The 23,420-nt window shown below is 39.8% G+C and overlaps 2 protein-coding genes and 1 long non-coding RNA gene across 4 annotated transcripts; 1 reads left to right on the top strand and 2 right to left on the bottom strand.

Moving 5' to 3' along the window:
• Positions 1-1,076: 1,076 nt before the first annotated feature.
• Positions 1,077-10,890, bottom strand: LOC144667406 (disintegrin and metalloproteinase domain-containing protein 10-like). Its single transcript, XM_078528806.1, has 5 exons — positions 9,671-10,890; positions 6,689-7,037; positions 5,558-5,859; positions 3,964-4,111; positions 1,077-2,913 (listed from the first exon to the last, which is right to left on the bottom strand). The coding sequence occupies exons 1-5, from the start codon at positions 10,823-10,825 to the stop codon at positions 2,690-2,692; spliced, it is 2,178 nt and encodes a 725-aa protein (XP_078384932.1). The 5' UTR covers positions 10,826-10,890; the 3' UTR covers positions 1,077-2,689.
• A 126-nt stretch (positions 10,891-11,016) lies between these two features.
• LOC144628582 (uncharacterized) lies at positions 11,017-18,683 on the top strand. Of its 2 annotated transcripts, XR_013566272.1 has the most exons (4): positions 11,017-11,092; positions 16,370-16,508; positions 16,598-16,795; positions 18,202-18,683. It is a non-coding gene; the product is annotated as an uncharacterized LOC144628582 (long non-coding RNA). The 2 variants fall into 2 exon arrangements; XR_013566271.1 differs by having other exon boundaries at positions 16,370-16,795.
• Positions 16,503-21,152, bottom strand: LOC144667417 (disintegrin and metalloproteinase domain-containing protein 10-like). The gene is made up of 4 exons (XM_078528816.1): positions 19,959-21,152; positions 18,679-19,027; positions 18,153-18,454; positions 16,503-16,772 (listed from the first exon to the last, which is right to left on the bottom strand). The coding sequence occupies exons 1-4, from the start codon at positions 21,108-21,110 to the stop codon at positions 16,503-16,505; spliced, it is 2,073 nt and encodes a 690-aa protein (XP_078384942.1). The 5' UTR covers positions 21,111-21,152.
• Between the last annotated feature and the right edge of the window lie 2,268 nt (positions 21,153-23,420).

Raw genomic sequence — 23,420 nt, 5'->3', positions numbered from 1 at the left:
CATGATCAACCAGTTGGTCAAGAGGGTCGTAAAGAGGGCGGAGGGGAGGGGTGGGGGAGTTTACGTTTTTGGAAAATCACGTGCACGGTCCTCGGCTACTATGGAAATCACGATTCACCAGTTAAAAAATATAGCCATTTCACTTTTCACGGGAAATAAAAAGGACCGATCACGGGGTCACGAATCACAACGCCCTTTTACTACCCTCTGTCAAGAGTAGTCAAGGACTGCTAGCATTTCTGCAGGCATTATTTTAGGCAATTTTCAGGTAACCCTGTATACATAGAAATGATTGGGAAACTGTTAACCCGATCTTCAGCAACTAGGGTGCTTGTATTGTTAGCCTTAGCCTGTTCCAGGCGTTCAGATAGCGGCTGTAAGCGGCGAGCGAAAAAAAGGGGGAGGGGTGCGGGGAAGGAAGCGAGCCCTAAACACCTCGCCATTTTTCACTGGCCTTTCTTCAGTTCGCACTAATCCCGCTGTCTGCGCTGCTCCAAAACTAACCGAACGCCTGGAACAGGCTATGTTAGCCTGGGAACAGCCGCCAACTCTCGAGGGAAGGCGAACAGGGTATGTAGTTTCAGCAAAAACAATATGAGAGTAGTTTTTTTCACAGGTTCTTACATCAGTCAACCAATCAGGCAAATGCTCGCTCAGCCAATCAGGTTAGAAAACCAAACTGACCAGTCATGACTGAGTTCTCCCCCTTTTCACAATTCCCTCTCTCTTCGAGTTTTGATTGGTTTATGGCAGGAGCCCATGCTGTTTTTTTTTTGTCAATAATTATCCAAACTAATTGTGTGTTTCCTTTGGTTTTGCATTTAAGTTGATGTCGTTTGAGTCTAAAAAGCCTTCCGTCGCCCTGTGGCACGTGTTTCACTGTAAGGGACGGACCTTCTTTTCTTGGAGGGGGTGGGGGGGGGGGTGCTTCCTCTCCTTTTTGTTGCCCTCGCCATTTTTTGCTTCTTTTGTCTCGTCCATTTCTCGGCCCCCATTCTTCCCCCCCCCCCCCTCTATGTCCTCCCTAAGGGGATTTCTCGCATTGCACGAATCATGGTGAACCAAACAAAACCAAATTACAATTTTATCTTTATTACAGACACAGTGCACTAACATTATAAACCGTTTACCACTACAAAGACACTTGTCTTTTTTGCTACAAAACTATTTTTTTTCCTTTTCCCATAGAGAAGTTACAAACGTGTTTTTACCTTACCACTATCCACGAAAAATAAATTAAGCTATTTCACTATCAAAGCGATGTTATCTTAGTTGAGTAGACTTTGTTTGACTAATTAGTTTACATCGTTAGACAAACATACTCAAATGTCTGAACAATGAGTTTATTGCAAAAAAAATTACAAAACGGAATTGTGCTCGTGACTTTTGAGATGAATTTTTATCTAAATGACGTACTCCAACGAATAATAAAAGGCGAAAGCAATTCTTACAAAGATGGGTTAAAGAACTTTTCCACAATTAAACCATCACTGCTGAATGTGTGATGATCTCGTCATGTTTCTATTTACGTTCTTGAAAATCAGCGAGTTTCGAAACGACTTTGAACAGGATGAAGCAAGATTTCTACAAAGAACTCTTTCATTTGGGCTAGTCGCTTTTACAAATGCTCGCTTTTCACGTATGGACTTTATACTCTAAAAACGTGTTTAAACAATAAACTTTAAATTCACATTGATTTCATGGAAAAAATTACTGTTAATTACCTCCTTTGTAAATTAAATAGTATTTCAAAGCCACAGAAGGGTGATGACCAATACTGTCTAAAGACAATATTTTTTCTTGTTTATTTGTTGTGGTAGGTTTATCCCAAACGTTTTTTTGGACATAGCACCTTCTATTGATAAAAATATACTACATCATAGCTCATGTTCCTTATTGGCAAATGCCAAAACTGTATAAATTGCAATTATTGCTACTTCATAAATACAAACTTGACCTCGAGGTCCAATACCAAATCATATACAACTGATATAGAGCGATTTTCACTTGAGAGTCGAAAGTAATTCGCATTTGCTTTGGTGATTGGTTTAAAAAACCTTGCGCCACTTTCTTAACCAATCAGAAGTGAAACCAAAACCAATCACGGGTCGCTCACACACGTTTTCCCGCGTTTCGCGCCGGCTCCATGTATTTACTTCGATTTTGATTGGTTCACTGGATTGTCTGTGTCTTTTTTGATTGGTCAAAACGATTACTTTATTTTAGTTTTACGACACTCAATTGAAAACCGCTCTAACGAAGAAATTTCAAAACGAAAATGGCGTTACTCTCAACTGGATCACACCTATATTATACGAGACCCAAAAGAGTAGGGTGTGATACAGAACACGAGTTGCTTGCTACGCTTACAACTGACACTCTCTCAAATAATAAAAGCAACATGCGAAGCAAACATCATTATACGGACACGTGAATGATGGAGTGATTTGCGACCAATTTTGATGTCTCACGTTTTTGCTTCTTGTTTGATGATTCATGAGAAAATAGAGGGACCACTTGCAAATATATTTCATAGAGGTCTGCACGTTGTCACTCATTATGCTTACTGTATGCATGTATGGGCCACAATTTCAAGTAGGCTTGTATTGCCTTTCCGAAATCTATTTTCAAAAGGCACCTTTCAATGTTATCTTTCACTGGCTAGTAAATTACTATTACACTACATGTTTCAAGCACGTGGCTCCATTTCTATACCCTGTTGCCCTGGGCGCTGTGGGGGATTTCTCTTCTTGCGACCTGGGAGTGTCTTGGCAGGTTTCTTGGCCTCTTTATGAGGATTGCTGCTTGGGGTGTACCGTGAGCACAAAAAGACGAGAAGGCCAACAAAGACAGCAAATGCAATTGTACCAAGCATGATGGCCCACCAGTACTTCTTTACTGTTTCCTTGAGGCCTGTTGAAAATGTCAAGAATACCATCAAATCACTGGCAGTAGGAGTTCCCTGCTGTTTGGAAGGTGTTCTGCGACTTGGCATTACAAGTACATTTGTATGACCAAACATTGATGTTAGAGTAGATGTCCCATTTATCTTTCATTAGCTGGTATTGTGGGCGCATGCTGGTGGTTAAGCGCACTGGTCTAATAATCCAGAGGTTCCAGGTTCAAGCCCTCCACCCTGCCACTAGCTGGATTATTTGCAGATGTTCCGAGTTCAATCCATAGTCACTCTTTTAGTCAACTGGTCTGCCTCCTCCAGTTGGGATAACCACATTATACTTATTTCAAGATTTTCTTTTGTTTGAGTGCATGTCTGAAAACCAGCTATCTCGAAGCTAAGTGCATGACCACTATAACATAAGTGCCCACCGAAATAAAAAGGCCCGGATCGATAGTGCCCGCCCGTGACTTTCTTTGTAAACAAGCATGCCTGCAAAAAAACCCAACCAAATTCACTGCATTGTTTCGTTTGCTAAATTTCAGCTTTCTATTAAGTTTTTTATCCTCAAAAGTAAAAAAATAAATTCACAATGCTCGTTTTTATATGTGCGCGCGGAAAAAAAATAAGTGGTAAACAATAAAAACAATAGTTAAGAGTGTTTCTGTCTCGAAACTATCGGTCTGATAGTTGCCCCTTGGAAATTTGATGTTCTTAAAACTAGCATATTAGCCCAAGAAGCGTAGCTTCGAGGGCTAATATTTGTTTTAAGAACATCAAATTTCCAAGGGGCAACTATCAGACTGATAGTTCCTCGACAGAAACACTCTATTGTTTAAATATTTACATTTTCCATGTACAACTTTACTGACATTTCAGGCTTTCTTGATACATTATTTAGTTACCGGTACATTAAATGCACATAGAGCTACACATTCTATTTACATAGAAGCAGAGCAAAAATTATGTGAATTACAAGTGAGGTGAGGCAAGTAAGACAAGCTTATTATTTAACTGATTACTTAACTTATTATTTTAAGAAGTAAAATTGCACATCTTTCTGTTACCTTCAACGGTGAAGAACTGTTGCTTGAGTCGCAATAGAGGGCCAGCCATGTCAACTCGGCGACAAACAGCAAACACATCACAGTATCCATTCAAGTTATCACAAGGTGACCCAGGAACCAGCTTCAAAGACTGCTGTTCATCGTCCAGCTAAGGGTTTAGAGAGTAAAAGGGTAAGTTAAAGCCTTTTAAGCCCAACTGGCTCAAAGCTCTCGGCACTTAACCCTGGTTTCTGTAACATAAAGTGGCTAGGAGTATTGCTACTCCTCCCTGGATGGGATGCTAGTCTATAGATCGCAGGTAAATGCTTCAGCCTTCTGTCAGCTCCAAACCCAGATCGTTCAATCTGGAGTCTAGTGCACTAACCATTCTCAATACACAATTAGGTATAATATACAAGTATAAAACTTGACGAACATTTCTGTGCCAACTTGGCATCATTGTCAAGCTAAAAAAAATGGTTACTTAATATACACAAAAAGTAAATTTATGCCAAAAGAGTGATGAAAGGTGTACATGTCTTAATAATTATTTGAAAAAGAATAACATTAAACAAGCTGTGTGCAAAAATCAGACACATTGCTCAAAACTACCGGTCCTCTGTTTCATCTGTCTACCAGTCAGAAGATTTTATACTGGCATAGCAATTTTTTAAGGAAATAAAAAGCGCCTTTTGTGAGATTACCCCTTGACGGGAATTAGCATTTTCACAAAATCCAGTGTTCTCACCAGGAATATTGCCTTGGGGAGTCCCAGGGCCCTCTCTGCTGAAAAATAGGGGCCCTATAAGAACATTAGGGGGACAAGTTACTCGCAGTTCATGGATGATGTGAAAAAAATCCTTTAAAAAGTTTGTGATTTCTCTGCCTTCCAATCATCAATGCATGTTTAAATGGGAATAACTCTTGTAATGGTGGTCCTTGGGCTGTAATTACTATGAGTGTGTCCAACCTCTCTGAGCACTACAAGTCTATTTCTCTGACCTCTGACAATTTTTTTTTAAGGTTATTTTGAAGGCTAAAATCCCTCTCAAGATTAGAAAATGAATCCTTGTAAAATTTTTAAATTATGCTCTAAAAAATTCCCATGCTGTCGTGCTCTGCTGTACCATGTGTATCAACTGTGTTATGTCAACAAAAATCACATGGTACGAATAACCTGAGCCTGCACTCTAAATGGTCTGTTACATGAAGTACCAAACTGATCCAATATGGCGGCCAAGATGTTTATGATTCAATAACGATGCTTGCGCCAAATTTCAGCTACATACTTGTGACCAACAAAGCTAAAGACAGTAAATTTAATAATAAAAGTGTTTTTTATTCATTTGATTTAGAAACAAGCTGGGGTGTTCGATTGACCATCAAAGCTACTCAACTATCATTCAAAAATCTGTTTGACTCGTATCTTGCTCCTTCGTCTTTTTGGCTTGTAGTGCGCCATCTCATTTTTTTGTACGGGAATCCCGCAAGGCTGCGGCCTGGTGAGAACACTGAAAATCTGGTTTTGACAAAATTTCCATGCGAAATTAATCTTGCAAAATTTTCCTGTGAAAATAAGTAACAATAAGAGTATTTTTAGCCATCTACTTCATACCTGAGACAAACTCTTTGCTGAAGTGCACACTCCCCCTTTCTCTTTACAGCACAGATCACAAAGTTCTTCCTCGGCTGTACATGAACACTCTTCCAGACCATAACTGTAGCAAACAGATGTAGAACATTGTCCTGCATAGCATAGACGCCGTCCTCCATCACAAGAAGTCCCGTTTGGCTTAGCCTCTGGTGTGTCGCAGCTGAATGAGTGGCCACTGCAAGTTGTATTTTTAGTGCAGTCTGTCGCAGCAGCACATAACACAGCTGGTCCCTCATAATTACACTGGGTACCACAACATGGACCTGAAATTAAACAAGGTAAGTAGAATAAGTATGCATCAGGCCAGTGTCCCCTCTTGCCGAAGGTTATCCTAGTTTCCATTGCATTGAACAACAAGAATGGAGGTTAGTGCGCCCTTAATAGTTAGTGCGCTGGGCTCTGGGCGCTGGGCTCTCCAGCAGTCCAGGCTCAAGCCCTGGCCAGTGTCACTGCCGTGTTCCTGGGCAAGACACTTGACTCTTGTAGTGCCTCTCTCCACCCAGGTGTAAATGGGTACTGGCAAGTTTACTGCTGGGGGTAACCCTGCAGGGCATGTACTAAAACCAGGAACACCGCAACACCACGGAACACCCTGGAACACCACGGAATACCCCAGAACACCTGGAACACCACGGAACACCCCGGAATTTTATCAGAATTTTTCAGGAATTTGACGGTATTTTAGCGGCATATACTAAAACCCGAAATGAACAATAGCTTTCACTCCGGTTTGCTTGGGGTTAGTTCCACTCCAGCTTGCTGCGGTTACCTTTCACTCAGGTTTGCTTACAGTTAGCTTTCATTTGTTGGTTAGGTTTCGTTTCATTTCGCTTCGTTTATTTCGGCAGTTACAAAAACACGAAATGATGAAACCACCGAAACGAAACGAAACGTAACCAACAAAAGACCAGAGTGGAACTAACCGCGAGCAAACCAAAGTGGAACTAATGATGATGAGGAGGATGATACTGTTTCAATATCGACAATTGCGTCATAAAAAGAAAAACCACAATATACAATGTAAATGTGTGGACATCATGGATTGTATCATTGTGGCAATATTCACTTTAAGGACACACCAAAATTACAAACCTTGGCTTGGGCTGCAAATCTTTCCTGGTTTCAGTTTGCACTGATTGGCTTTTGGCTTACTAGGATCTGTACTGGCCGATTCACAGCAATCCTCAGTACAGGTTTCTGTGTCTCCGCAGTCACACTGTTCACCTTTTTCCACAATCTTGTTTCCACATATTGGCTCGTCAGCTCTAATAAAGCAGTCATTGTCCTTAGAACGATGTCTATTGATGTTTTGCTTGATGCTGTCTTTGCTGCAGACAGAAAATTGGTCATTGTTTGGTTCAATGCCAGATGTTGCTTTGTCGAACATGATGTAGTTTCCTTCAGCGCCTCCTGGGGAACATTGCTCTGTGTCTGGATCATGCTAGTAAAAGAAAAATGTATAATTTTTAAACTCTACCCTCATTGCAAAGCAGTAATCAAATATAATTACAACAATGATCAGTACTTTAGATTAAATCTGTGCCAGGGAATGGAGGTTATTAACTTCAACAGATGAACCAAGTCTAGACAAATGTTACATTGGATTACATGATTACATGACTTGCCCGCAACTTGGTGTTGTTGCATGCCAAATATTCAGATTACAAACAAGTTATTTTATCTTTATCATTAAAAGTTAGCACCTAATTAATTAATTAGTTAATTAAACAAAGGTTTATATCTCTTTTTCTCTTTTGTATTAAAGTGTAAAAAACCTTTTATTTCATTTTAACCCTTGCCCCCACCTCATTTAATTGTTTTTACTATAATAGGGGCAAGCAAATTTGTTACAATATATGAAAAACAAATAATAAAGTTCTCATTGGCCTATCTTACTCAACTGTTATCTTGAGATTTTCCTTACCCTACCATTTTATTAAGTTTTAAAGCAAGCCGGAGGTTCAGAAAAGTAGACAGTTTTGAGTTCAGAGGACCAATGCAATGGGCTTTTGCCTTCTACTACTAGGGGGTCTGGGGGCAGGTTCCCCCGGGAAATCTTGAATGCCGAAAATTGCATTTCCTGGCATCTTTCTTGAGTTGATGACTGTTGTAGCCAGCAAAAACTTGCGGAGTAAATGGGAAAGATCACCAGCTGCTGGCTCTAATCTGCAGCCCTGTTGACCTTAAGGCTTTTTTGCTGGCTGTTATATGAAATATTGGGTACTGATGAACCATTCATTTACATTTCTATACCTGCCAACTCTCATGCCTAAGGTGTGAGTCTCACGCCTGCAAGTTAAAAACTTTGATCTCATGCCAACTCACATTAACAAACCAATTATGCACACCTAGTGGATCGACACGCTTTCCAAAAATATGTTAACTGAAACCAATGTGAGAATAAACGAAAACTCCATCTTAAATGAGTAAATAATGATACTTTCCCTGAAATCTCAGAGTTTTGACAAAAAAGCAATGGAAACGAGGTCAGTTTAGAAAAACATGTCAACACACTGGGATCGGGATAACTTCGGATGTCTTGGGAAAACTTCGGACATGGTCGTATCGTCTTTGAAAATCCTGCCACTTTCAGGAAAAAATCTCACTCCTTTGACCCAGAAAAAGTTGGCAGGTATACATTTCTCTTCTGTTTGACTGTATTTAATTTTGATATAAAATGTATAATGTATATCTGAGTTGTAAAACTTAATATCTTTGTTACTTTATAATTCAAGTGAGAAAAACTGATTTCACTTCAAAAGTGAAATCACACCTAAAAAGGTTGGAAAACATTCCATGTCACATAGCCTTAAGTTTTGAATAATGGCTGATGTGAACAATATCACACAGCCACTTCCCATGTGCCAATATCTTATGGATATCTGATGGATGATGTCATTATGTAATTTATTCACAACACTATCATGGTATACCAAAAGAATTAGGCAATTTGTAACTGTTTAATACCCAGTCAAACAGCAAATAAATGTAACTGTACATAATTTGCAAAAATTGTAAGCTTGGAAAATGACAGTGAAAAAGACTAAAATTTCAGTCAGGAGTTGGCTTGACAAATTTTTTGAAATAATTATTTCTGACACTGGCTTAGTGAAATACAAAACAACGTTCACAATAAGACTTGTAAAAAGATGTTACGACCGAGAACCTTCTGCCTTATTTGGTTTTGGACAGTGGTTTACTACAAGCTGCTCTGGTGCGTCTAGAGTTTGGCTGTATTTGTAGCATAATTTTGCAATAAACAAAATTTATGCATACATTTTTTTTTATCAGACCAAAGCATATTTCTGCTGCTGTTCCAAGAGAAAACAGGCGTCACTGCAACTGTTTTTGTGGAAGGGACAACATGGACTGCTTATAGTGACCACATTTTAACAACTTGCCGACCAAATCAAATATTGTAAGCATGTCTGAGATATGTTGGACCAGTTGGAAAAATTCAGTCTGAAAATATATATTTTCAATAGTACTTGGTTGTAATGTTCAAAGGCAAATCAGTTCTCTACACTTAACCGCTACAATCACAAAACAAATATTTTTTCGATGGACCCTCCCACTTATTCAATAAGTCTAAAGTATTTACAAAGCTTATATACAGAACTATTAATTTTTGTGCACATGAACATGATAAAATCTGGATAGCCTACTGTGCGTGATACTTTTATTAGAAAATATAACCACATTTTGCTTTCCACATGTATTTGCCAATTCCTGCTTGTTATATTGCCAAAAACTTTCAAAATAAGTTAATATTTAGCGTTGTCATCGCGTGGCAAATTGTAAACAAGTAAAATGTCAACCATGAGAAAGGTGTGTCACTTTGTTTTGTTATTTGAACTCTGTATTTTATCATGCAACTTTAAGCCGCTATAAAAAATATTAAATCCGTTTGCATTAATGAAGTCTGAGGTTAAAACTTAGCCTGCATAAACTAAGGTGCTTTTACGCTTGTACTAAATGCACAAAGAGAGATCTGAGTAGAAAATTCTAAATTATTCACAAAAGTATTCTTATGCATGACACTTTACATTCCAAAAACATGAAACAAAAGCTTACCTGAGAGCCAAATCCATGCCCAAGCTCGTGTGCAAACGTTATTTCTGAGACTCTTGGAGGTGTAAATCGTCCATAAAGCTTCAATGTCACAACACCAGTATTGTAACTTCGTTTTTTCCCTCCACCATAATCGGCAAATTTGTCGCAAATTCCGCCCGCCGCACTGCCTTTAGGATCTCCGATCCAAGCGAGACCCAAAATCCCACCCTCAAAATCGCGATCAGTGAACAAGAAGGCTTCACAAACACCACTGTGGTCGATACTTGAGAAGAGATCTAATAATGTGTCTATACCGACATTACTGTCCTTTACTTGAGCGGGAAGATTGTTGGGTAGTGGGTCATCGGTTTCATCGAAGACAACGATGGATTTGACGCGGAATGTTATTCCGTGTGGTTTGAAGTAATTCGTGTCGTTGAACTGGTTCATGTAGATAATCTGAGCCGCCTGCACTTGTTTGACAAGTTGGAAAATGGCTTTCGTTTTGCTGCCGTACAATTTGGTGAAAAAGTTATCGGCGTAGAGGCCGAGAGTGCAGGCGCTTTTCACAAGTTCTCCTCCAGTTTGTCTACGAGCGCGGGATCGGTCTTGGTCTGCGAGCGATCGCCGCGTTCGTTCTGGAATTGAAACGGAGGGCACTCTTTGCTTGATATCGGCAAAATTGTGGTCGTATTCCAGATCTTCGTCCTTGTAGATCACAGATGGAAAATCCTGCTTCTCATCAAAGTACCAAGAAGACGGATCCACATAATAGTTCTCGCTTCCACTCAATATCTTTCCATGGAATCCATCATCTTTGTCAATAACACCGTACACATCGGAACTTGGATGACCTTCTACTTTACCTCGTACCACGGCATCGCGATCAAATGGGAAAGGCTTTCCATTGCCAGAGAGAATTCTTGCATCTGCTGTAAATATCTCTCTATCAGGCCGCAAATTTAGCTGGTGAAATTTCCCAAACGCGGAAAACGCGAACTTTCCATGCGACCGACTTTCAACGGCTCTCCGATGAATTGTGTGCAACTCAGAAGGATCGTAGTATAGAGGTTCATAGTGCTTGATAAACTTTCCTAGCCGTTTTCCAGTGGTGCATTCACATTGGTAGTAAACAGCCGCTAAAAAGAAAAGAATAAAAAGAAATCGGGGAGCCATGGCTCTACAAATGCCAAGTGAGTAACTGAAATAGACTCCCACCCATCAATTTGATCAAAGGGACGCGGCAGTCACGCTTTCGCGCTATAGTTTGGGAGTACTTCGGATATTGGCCGTTACCTTTCGGCACATTTCCGAGCATTCACGAAGTCACGATCGTATGGAAAGAGCGGGCCCTGGAAAAATATCAAAATAATGGCGGGTAAGGTCAGGTAAGGTGAATACCAAAACTAACTCTTGTTTTGAAGACGAATTCACGAACATAAGGTTAGTTTGAAAGAAATATGACAGGGAGAATTGTTTTATGTTGACTTTATTACAGATTTATTACTGTAATTAATCCTTAATAATATAAAACGAAGTTGGAAATCATTTTGACCTCAAAATCATTTTCAACTACAACAGATTCATCATATCATCGTTATGTAGCTATTATCTCAAAGGTTGCTAAAGCAAAGAAATTAAAATCTATAGCCTAAGGGGCCTTTCCATATTATAAATACACCCTTCCATAGACAACAAAAAAGGACCCCCCTTCCTAGAAGCTGCTCTCAGACGACTTTTAAAGCCCTTTTAGAAAGTATCATCTGTGGGGCTAGCCTGAATTTCAGACATCCCTCTGTGCTCGCCTGCTCACCAGAAGAGACGTCTGAACACATTTGGGCCTAATGCCGTCCGGTGACATCGCTACCCGAAAACCGGGTAGTGATTTTGATTGGTTGATTTAAAAATTATTTGCATAATTATGTGAAATTATGACTGAATTTTACCGCGCGAGGATTGTAATTTGAAAACGTTTGGAAAGAGTTCGAAAGGGTTCACCTTCCCAGAAATGAATTTATTAGTCATTTACCTTGAGTTTATTACTTTATTAGTTTACCTACGGATGAAGAATAGTAATGGAGATCGGTAGGTTTTAAGTTGGCAGCATTCGTTGCTTCGACATGCAGTGTTTTGCCAAATTTATATGTAATCTTGTTTTAATTGTCAACAAAGCCGCTCGACGCTTATGTCCTGCAGCCTTGATGAGCCAGTAACTTCTGAACTCAGTGCCCATGGTCAAGTAGGATATTTTTGTATTGAATTCCGTTTCTTGATGCCTCTGTAACCATCAAAATTGATTCATTTAAGTACTCACGAGTGTGTTGTATTTGTCCGTTGCGTAACATATTATATTTTGATCGCTAGATAAAGCAAATCAGTTCAGATTAAATCGGTTCCGTAAAAAAATATAGCCTGCAGTCGATTAAAATCTCATTCATTTGTCTCAAGTTTTCAATAGTTTACTATTAAAACAATTTTATACCCTGTAATCCTTTATTGAAGCGATTTTTCTTTCACAATTTCATAGCCTCGACAGAAACTTTTCTGCATGAATTAAAACCAAAGTGTAGTGACGTCACCGGACGGCATTAGGCCCAAATGTGTTCAGACGTCTCTTCTGGCAAGCAGGCGAGCACAGAGGGATGTCTGAAATTCAGGCTACTGTGGGGCCTGAGGAAGGGAGATAACTGGCAATAATGACTATCGAATCGGCTGTGGACATTGAAAGGAATAGCCCTTTACAAGAGCAATAAATGAGAGAAGGGAAAGGAAGAGAATGGGCTTCTCCTATTCTCAGCCCAGCCCTGACCTCTTTTCCAAAGAGAATGGTAGAAGTCTGAGAGATCCTGGGAAGTTGCCTCCCCAATTGGCTAGGTTGTTCATTACAATCAGTAGTTATCGTTGATTGCATCTACCCGAGAACGCACGTGCTAAAAACATGTTTTCACATGACGTCAAACGTCTGTGTTTCAAGTGTCAAACCTTAATGGCAATTTAAAAATGTGGAATGGGTGGAGCTGAGAGACTTGCTTATCCTCCGGTGGTGGTTAGTGGACCCATTGGCCAACACTCTTCATTACATAAATATTGGATCACAAAAAATGTTTTGATTGGGCGATGATGATAATTTAAGAACATACAATTCCTTTAATTTGTTTATTTATCTCTCAACTTCAAGCATTGAACAGTTTATGAACAACAATATCATTCAATACAATTAACAATACAAACGTGAATGCATATGTAGGAGAACATGTTACAGTGTTACCTTGCATTACAGTGTTGCCTTGATATCAAGATTAGTATTAAATGTATGAGCCTTTTGTATCTGTCAGCACATTTATAATTACATGTGCTTGCGTGAGTTTAGCCTAGCCGTCTTATGTTTCAACCAGAACTTAGGTTCATAGTCACAAATGTTGTTGTTAATTATCGCGTCAGTGTGAGTTTATGTTCTGTAATCGAACGATCACCTTTCGGAGGAGCTATCCCACCAATTAATAAACCCTATTCAAGATCGTAGTTGGAGTAGTGGTCTTCTACTGGTACCTACTACATATACAATAAAATAAAAGCTTCTCTGAAAAAGTGCATTTTCATGACTGACATTCAGGAAATGAAAAGCATATGAATGTATACATATTGACAACAGCAGGGGGGGTATGCACAAATAGGCTGTGTTATCTTATTTTGACTAGATCAAGTATTCTGTGCCATGTAGCACAGCTTTCTTGCTTACATTAGCTTGATTTAACTATCCCACTGTTTTGTGAGGCAGTGACTAGGCCAAAAAGGGCATTCTGGAGAGGAAAGAAAACATAGGCACGCTAAGCGTGCAGGAGTTATTTTTTCAATTTATGGGGTGGCTTGGGGTGAAACTGGGTGATTGTCCTGTTGGGATGGTTTATGCCATGGGTTGAGGCATTTGTGTATGGCGGCCCACGGAGTCACTTTTTTGCACAAAATTTGCTTGCAAACAAAATAACTGCATTTTACGTGCATTTTGATACATCAGAACTGTTTTATTCAATACGTAAATTTTCGTCATTTAATTGAAAAACAAAACCTAATTCAATTATCAAAATGTCACAAAATGGCACGTTCTTATTCTGTTTAAGCGGTTATTTTGTTGCTAGCTTTGTAGCAACCGTAACGTGTTACTTTTGTTTGTTACGGAATACTTTTGGATTTTTGCCAAACACTGAAACATGTTGTTGTTGTTTATCTCACTTTTGTAACATGAGACCTTTGTTTTTTTAAAAACGAACGTAACACGATACCCTTGTTTTTCTCGAAAAAGCCACGTTTCCATACAGACATTGAACGAAAAGTACTATAATAAACGAAGTAATAAACGCATCAAATCAAAAACCACTTTCTTCGGGAAAGTTCTTTAAAGCGCAGTATACCTGGAGTCTGTTTCCTGTCAGAACTGTTCAACAAAGATTTTCTTTCATTTACAACCTAAATTCTATTCAACAAACAAGAACTAATTGAGATATCAAACTGTCACGGAATGGCACGCTCTTATTCTGTTTTTGCTATCGATTGTAGTTGCTTTTAACAGCAAAGTTAATACTTGTACCGGTTCATTAAATATTTGAACGAGATGTTTTACAGTTGATTTCAGTTTACTTTGGCCGCCCGCTTTGCGAAGTTTGTTGGATAATTGGAAACTTTGTTATGAAGTTGCCAATTACGTTGCGAGTTTGCGAATCAAATTGCGAACTTTGATAAGTTCCCAACTTCGGCCGGACTGAACTTTCGAAGTTTTGGTAGTTGAGGAGAAACAAGACATGTTGCTCGAAAGTCATGGCGATTTCTGAACTCGAAGATTTTAGAGCTTGTCAAGGAAAGTTGAAGTAGCTTGAAGTGCAAGACAACGTTTCGCATCAGCGATCACGCAAGTGTTTTGGCGATAAATAAATTTTATGCAGGTAGAAATTTGGTCAAATTTTAACTTTTTTGTATGAAAACACATATTTAACGATTTCTGTGAGGCATAATCTTCACTGTCTTCAATTTCAAGTCTCCTGCGTTTGTAAACCGGATGAAACTGGATGGTTTATTGATTTTAATCGAAGCCGACGCGACGCGACAGACTAATTTGTTCGAGACAACATGTTTACGGCTCGCTGAACATAAAAGTTTTTTATTTTTATGACATTTGTGTCCAACAGTTTAGCGTAGCAAAGCCATTTTTGATAACATAATTATAGAAGGTTTTATTAATTTCAGGCCGAAGTTGGGAACTTTGTATCGAAGCTCACAATTCGATTCGCAAACTCGCAACCTATTTGGCAACTTCATAACAAACTTTCCAATTTCCCAACGAACTTCGCAAAGCGGACGGCAAAAGTAATGACAACATTATTCTTCAAATCTGCTTTGTGCAAATGTTATATGTTATTTTTACTACGGTCAGGAAAGCTAGCCTCTCCAAACGTACGCTCGAATAAGACGAATAACAAGTTATTGTTGGGCCTTTTGCTCACGGCGTGTGCGTTGTAAGCAGGCGGGCGTTACGAAAACCGTTTTTAATCCAGGGTTAAATCACAACTCACCGATTCCGCCTCCTTCTAATCTAAAAACTTCGAACGAAATTGCTGACTACGTCAGTTTGCTTCCCCTTTATAAACTACAATTTGATTGGTTCCGATAGTACCTGAAATCTGATTGGTGTGACAAACCCACATACTTCACTGATTACAGGTCCATCGCGCCGACTAAAGAGCTATTTTGAAAAAATAACTCAATAACAAACTGTCTGCGGTTTAGAATGTGTATATATGTGACTAGTCTGGCCATGTAAGCACTTTGCACAAATGTAGTGGAACATCCAGAGCGTAGCAACACTCACACTAGTAATTTGCGCAACTACGGTTTTCAATCATTCGCTGTAGCCACGCCACAACTATGGAATGCTTTATTTACCTTCTGATATTTGAGCTTGCGATATAATATACCATACTAGAGTTTAAGCGCAAACTTAAGGCATATCTTTTTAGAAGAGCTTTTAGTTAGGTATTTTTAATTCTTTTTTTAGAATTAATTATATACTACAGAAACTTGCTAGTCTTTTTATTCTTTTTAGTCTTTCACTCTGTTATTGTTCTTTTCTCTTTTATATATAATTTATAACGTTTTTATATAGATTTTTATTTATAACATTATAAAAACTTGTAAAACGCTATTGGAAAGCAATAGAAATAGCACTATATGAATAACTTATTATTAATACAATTGAAAATATTGGTTTCCTGCTCCGGATACATAGTTAAAAGGGTTTAAAATGTTTTCAAACTCGGAGCGCAAATAAAATTTAAAAGCGTGAAATATTTCGTCTGATATCATCCAGACTTCATCAGTCACTGAGGTGGTGTTTTTTAAGATGAATGTTAAGAAGACATTTCAATGCCTCAGGGGAGTTAAAATTCTGTCATAAATTGGAGCTAATTCAAAACCATTGTCTCTATTTAACAAAGGTTTTCTGAGTTTTATCTCAATGGCCTCTTTGAGATTAGGCCTCTGATTAATAATTAAATAAATATTTTTATTATTAACTTGCGGCTCAGCATGGCTTATTTTGTTGCAAAAGGCCCAATTACTTTCATTGGTGTTATGCTCTTGCCAGAACTGGCCAGTCATTATATTTGAAAATAGTTCTGTTCAGGACAGGTGTTCATTTTGCTACCCAATGTCCTTGCTTTTTTTTTTTAGAAATGGGGAGCTGGTCCTTATGGATCGTGGGTACGCCGGCGACATTGCAAGGACATGGCCAGTCAGTGGTAAATTTAGTTACCCGCAGAGGGATTTACTCTACGAACTGGTGCTTAGAGTACACAAGAAATGCTTAAAAGTAAGCTCCTTCTCTTGCTAAAACACTAAGGGCTAGTCCAAATATGAAAAGGTTTCTCAGCGCAGCATGTTTGACTTTCTTGTTCCCAGCTTTGTTACTTTCAACAGTAGAGAACTTATGCTCAGTGAAGGACTTTTTCTTGAGTCGCAGTAGAGGGCCATCTTTGTCAACTCGGCGACAAACAGCAAATGCATCACAGTATCCATTCAAGTTATCACAAGGTGTCCCAGGGACCAGCTTCAAAGACTTCACTTTATCATCCAGCTATGGGTTTAGAGAGTAAAAGGGTAAATAAAGCCTTTTAACCTACTGGCTCTTACCTCTTGGAACTTAAAGGGGTAGTATTACCAAGATTAAGTGCAATTTGAAAATCCCATGAAGGTGTTGGTATGAATTGTAAATCCACTCAATCATAGTGGCCTGGCCTTGCTAAAACATACTTTACAAGTCCTGAAAATTGTTAAAACGTGGTTTAGGTACAGACTGGTTGGAAAGAAGTTGCCTTAAACTTGAGAACGACGACCCAACGTTTTCAAGTTTGACAGTTTTACTTGGAAGAACATTTCTTAAAAACTATTGAGACCCATTGATTGCGGGGTTTTTCAGTACATCTTGGTGAATGATTTTGTGCCTACCTTTTGTTGTTTAAAGGTTATTTTGCTTAACAATGAGGCAGAGTGCGTCCTCAAAATTCTAGAATATTTTACACGAAAACTAAGTAGATTTCTTGTGACACTGTCCCTTTGACTCAAGTTTCTATAGAATGAAGAGGCTAAGAGTATTGCTACTCCCCCTGGATGGGATGCTAGTCCATCGCAGGTTCACCACCATCCTGCCAGGTTGCCTTAACAACTCGCTGGTACCCATTTCTACACTGGGTGGAGTAAGGCACTGTGACAGTAAAGAGTCTTGCCCAAGAACACGACATAAAGGCCTACTCTGGGACCCAAAGTCGCCGTAACTTTGGGCGACTTAAGGCGACTTTAGGTGATTTTAGCTTATGTTGTCCAACATTACGGGCGATTTGGGGCGATTTAAGGCGATCTTGGGCGACTTTAGGTGACTTTGGGCGATTTTGAGCGACTTTAGGCAGTTTTAGGTCACCTTTAAGGCAATTTTAGGTCACCTTTTAGGCAATTTTAGGTGACCGACCTAAGTACAGTTGTGGTATACATGTACATGCATGGGAATCATCATGGTACACCACAAAGCATTGTTACAGAAAATAGACTAGACTTTGGGCGATTTTGGGTCCCAGAGTAGGCCGACATAATCACCCTAGCCGGGCCTCCAAACCCAGACTTCTTAATCCAGCTTCTGCACTAGTTAACCATTCTCGATAGCAATAAAATACAAGTGTAAAGACTGACAGACATTTCTGTGCCACCTTGGCATCATTGTCAAGCTAAAAAAATAAATAATTTCACGCCAAAACAGTGATAAAAAGTATGTAAATAATTATTTGAAAAAAGAACAAATCTAATCAATCAGACACGTTGCTCAGAATGGTCTTGGTCTGAGATGACCAGAAATTTTAAACTGCTGAGCAACCCTCTTTGTTTGGAAATTAATAGTCTGGTTGCCCTGTCTGTGCTGTATAACATTAAGCAGAAACATGTTAGTTATTAGCCATCTGCTACATACCTGAGACAAACGCTTTGCTGAAATGCACTCTCCCCCTTTCTCTTTACAGCACAGATCACAAAGTTCTTCCTGAGCTGTACATGAACACTCTTCCAGACCATAACTGTAGCAAACAGATGTAGAACATTGTCCTGCATAGCATAGACGCCGTCCACCATCACAGGAAGTCCCGTTTGGCTTCGTCTCTGGGGTGTTGCAGCTGAATGAGTGGCCACTGCAAAACCTATTAAAAGTGCAGTCTGTCGCAGCAGCACATAAAATAGCTGGTCTCTCATAATTACACTGGGTACTACAGCATGGTCCTGAAATTTAACGAGATGAAAAAAATTTGAATCAGGCCAAAGGTTGATATTGTAAATTTTGCCTTGTTTTCCGTCCCCCCCCCCCCCCCCCCAACCAAGATTTCGTCAGAAACCGTACGTGAAAAGGTCTATTGAGATCCAAAACTGCATTTCTACTAGCCTGTGGCTAGTTTGCTACCACTAGTCTCGAGCCCTTATTAAAGGACACTACAGTAATTACAAACCTTGGCTTGGGCTGCAAATCTTTCCTGATTTCAGTTTGCACTGATTGACTCTTGGCTTACTCGGATCTGCACTGGCCGGTTCACAACAATCCTCAGTACAGGTTTCTGTGTCTCCGCAGTCGCACTGTTCACCTCTTTCCACAATCTTGTTTCCACATATTGGCTCGTCAGCTCTGATAAAGCAGGCATTGTCCTTAGAACGATGTCTATTGATATTTTTCTTGATGCTGTCTTTACTGCAGATGGAAAATCGGTCATTGTTAGGCTTGATGCCAGATGTTGCTTTGTCGGACATGATGTAGTTTCCTTCAGCACCTCCTGGGGAACATTGCGCTGTGTCTGGATCATGCTAGTGAAGGAAAAAATGCATAATTAACGTCACAGTCTTCTTACTGTAAAATTCATTGCATTGTAAAATTGTGGCTATTTACTGAATTTTATGGTACAGTGGAACCACGTTCATACGGACACCAAGGGGACATGGCAAAGTGTCCGTATTATCGGGGTGTCCGTATTAGGACAAAAAGTCATGGACATGTTTTATCGACACAAAGATGGAAGCATAAATTTTTATGGCAACAAAACGTCATTTAGTTGAACTGTAACTGTAACAAGTTTAAAATTATGGAAACCGTATGGCTATTAATTATGCCCTCGGATTAAAACTAATTTTATAGTACTGTTCTTGAAATCATTTGAGAGTTCGCGACTCCTACTTTATACAAGAAATAAAGCAAACATTTTAACAGCAACAAAACGTCTAGTTTCTTTTGTAACTGTAACAAGTTGTTATGAACTGGGAAAACCTTACGCTCATCTACCTGTACTCTAACTCTCCGGACTTATTAACAATTAGTTCATTCCTTAGATTGTACTATCGAGTTATCGTGCACGCGGGAAGTTTCCTGAAGTTTGGAAGGCACGAGAGAAGTGTAAGAGTTGCTCGAGGCGATAGCCGTGGGTAACGCTGAAGTAAGGGAACGCTGAAGTGTAACATTCAGTGAAAACTCTATCGCGCTTTCGTCGCGAAACTTCTTGTTCCCACCTGATTTGTCTGATATCGCTCGCTTTCAAGTTTTTTTGTTTACTTAATTACTTTTATCGTTGTCGTAATTTCACGGCACTTTTCTTGCCGTTCGTCGTCATTTCAGCACCTTCATGTCGCCGATTCAGAGCCGTGTCGCCTGTCGGAATATACCCCTTACAGGGCCTCATTCATTGCGTGCTCCGCAGCATGCAGGATATGATGAATGAGCTGAAAACATGAAACAAAAGCTTACCTGAGAGCCAAATCCATGCCCAAGCTCGTGTGCAAACGTTATTTCTGAAACCCTCGGAGGTACGAGTCGTCCATAAAGCTTCAATGTGACAACACCAGTATTGTAACTTCGTTTTTTCCCTCCCCCATAATCGGCAAATTTGTCGCAAATTCCGCCCGCCGCACTGCCATCAGGGTCTCCGATCCAAGCGAGACCCAAATTCCCACCCTCAAAATCGCGATCAGTGAACAAGAAGGCTTCACAAACACCACTGTGGTCGATACTTGAGAAGAGATCTAATAATGTGTCTATACCGACATTACTGTCCTTTACTTGGGCGGGAAGATTGTTGGGTAGTGGGTCATCGGTTTCATCGAAGACAACGACGGATTTGACGCGGAATGTTATTCCATATGGACTGAAGTAATTCGTTTCATTGAACTGGTTCGTGTAGATAATCTGAGCCGCCTGCACTTGTTTGACAAGTTGGAAGATGGCTTTTGTTTTGCTGCCGTACAATTTGGTGAAAAAGTTATCGGCGTAGAGGCCGAGAGTGCAGGCGCTTTTCCTAAGTTCTGCTTGAGTTTGTCTTCGAGCGCGGGATCGGTCTTGGTCTGCGCGCGAACGCCGTGTTCGTTCTGGAATTGGAACGGAGGGCACTCTTTGCTTGACATCAGCAAAATCCTGATCGTCTAGGTCTTCGTCCTTGTAGATGACAGATGGAAAATCCTGCTTCTCATCAAAGTACCAAGAAGACGGATCCACGTAATAGTTTTCGCTTCCACTCAATATCTTTCCATGGAATCCATCATCTTTGTCAATAACACCGTAAATGTCGGAACCTGGATGACCCTCTACTTTACCTCGTACCACGGCATTGCGATCAAATGGAAAAGGCTTTCCATCACCAGAGAGAATTCTTGCATCTCCTGTAAATATTTCTCTATCAGGCCGCAAATTTAGCTGGTGAAATTTTCCAAACGCAGAAAACGCGAACTTTCCATGCGACCGACTTTCAACGGCTCTCCGATGAATTGTGTGCAACTCAGAAGGATCGTAGTATAGAGGTTCGTGGTGCTTGATGAACTTTCCTAGCCTTTTTCCAATGGCGCATTTACATTGGTAACAAACAGCTGCTAAAAAGAACAAAATAAAAAGAAATCGAGGAGCCATATCTCTACAAAGTGAGTAAATGAAATATACGTAAACGGAAATTTAAATACCGAATAGACGTGCGACCAAGAGCGTGCGGCTAGTACTAAAGGCCGGAACGCCGGAACGACGGAACGACGGAACGCCGGAACGCCGGAACGCCGGAATTAGGAACTTCGGAATACTGAAACCCGCCACCGGCGACCAGCTGCCAAAATCCCGATTTTTTTTTGGATGAAAATTCTAACCCTATTATAAAAACTAACCGCAAGCAACTCAAGCTAGAGTAGGATAACCAGAACCGGAGTGCTATTTAGGCTATAGCCGGAGTGCTAGTTAGGCTAACCGAACGCTATTTAGGCTAACCGGAGTGCTGTTCAGGCTAACCACCGGAGCGCTAGTTAGGCTAACCGCAGTGCTGTTTAGTATTCATTACATAAACAGAGTGTTACGTGGTATAAATATGTCATTAGGTGTCTCGCTAGTGTCCGTTCATTACATCAACTGAGTGTTGAATAGTTAACTAATCCCGTTTTAGAATTCCAACGTACCGGTTGTTTTTGTGCATTCCGGGTTTTAGTAATCGAACGTCCCGGGTTTCTTTTATGCGTTCCGGTTTTCAGTATTCCGGCGTTCCTGGTTTTAGTATTCCGGCGTTCCGGCGTTCCGGTGTTCCCAGTTTCTGGAAGTAATAAAGTTGAAGTTGAAGTTGATGACCGTAATAAAGTGGCGGCCAAGTGGGCGTAAAAACTCCTGGACCAACCCTGAAGAGACGACTCTCCATTTTTCCTTTCAGCACTTCGTGCCTCGTCACAACAGTCAGCATTATTCTATTAAATAAGACGTATTTAATTGATTTCATTTTTACCGAATGGTAATGAGGTTATGTTATGGGCCGCATTTTCTCACTCGAACACTCACTTGATCACTCACTGGATTCTGATATCAAACCGCAATTAATTCATCATTAAACGAGAAACGTGCTGACAGAAAGGTCCTTTAAACGCATTCAGCACATGTCAATCAGAAACAAATTATTTTTTAACCTCGTTCCAGGGTCTCTCTCTTTCAGGGAACTAAATAGAATTTCACAAAACAAATAGAAAGAGGATCATTTACACTTATCCTCTGGTGATAAAAGAGAATAGAATTCGCTCAACGAAGCCTCAGAGCATAGGCTATCAATGACCCATTCACGTAAGAAAACATTCAAAGACGCGTTTTAGTGAACACAACATTCATGCACGTTTTTGTTTCGCGTCACATCATCTTCGTGTCACGTCATCCGTTCTTGATCTTTTTGAGTCGTGCAGAAACGCGCATCTCTCCCTCAAATTTTATTCGCTGCTAAAAATAACGCTATACGTGCTGGCAGAAAAGTAAACATATTAACAAAACAAATTTACTTAATGCTAAAAAGGATCAAAGGTTACACTTAAATATTTTTGTGATAAAATACGGAATTCGCGCTATGAACTACATATAGTTACGCTTAAACTGTTATAAAAAATTATTACGCTCGCCTTGTGACGTGTTTTAGTCAACACAACATCCACGGCACGTTTTTGTTTCGCGTCACGTCACCTCGTGTCACGTCATCCGTTTTTTCGACTTTTCTGCTTGCTTACAAGCGAAAGTAGGAGAATAACAGTTATGTTAGGGAAAATTTCACATTCTTGTAAACTCTCAAGGGATTTTTTTTAATTTCTCAAGGGACTGTTTTAATTTCTCAAGGGATTACTTTCAGCTGTGGGTGATCACTTGCGATCTCGTGGAAAAAACGTGACTTGTCACATTTACAAACGTTATATAACAATTTTAAAAGTGACATGTCAGCTTTCTTATCTCAACGCACGTGTGTCTGAAAGGCGATCTATAAAAAGCGTCGCACAAACAATGGATTGCGTAACTAACGCTAAAACACGAATAAATAATCACTAGCACTTACATCGTTTAAAAAATTACAAACGTCAAAAATAAACCATACCAAAAAAACTCGCTCTTTTCAAAGATATTTTTGAAGTTAAAACAAATGCAAGAGATGGGGGCTTCTTTTAGCTTAGGAGCGGTTAAAAATTAGGCCAAATTTGGTCGCTACAAGCGCCATTCTATTTCGTCATCAGCCTAGGTCGTTAGGGGCGTGACCTCTCGTTGACAGCAATGTTGCATGAATCGGCTTTACAACATGCGATCTTATCGACGCAGTTCGAGTGGAATTTCAGTCAAAGACAGCAAAATTCTTTCGTATTTCATCTTCAAATATAATTCGAAAGCATTCATTGTATATATGGCTTTTGTTAAATCCTTCTTAAGCCCACGCGCGAAGAAGCT

The sequence above is a fragment of the Oculina patagonica genome, chromosome 1 (assembly GCF_052425735.1).
Source record: "Oculina patagonica isolate OP01 chromosome 1, crgOcupat, whole genome shotgun sequence".
NCBI lineage: Eukaryota > Metazoa > Cnidaria > Anthozoa > Scleractinia > Oculinidae > Oculina > Oculina patagonica.
The sequence above is the reverse complement of the archived record's forward strand: the minus strand, read 5'-3'. Positions and strand labels throughout refer to the sequence as shown.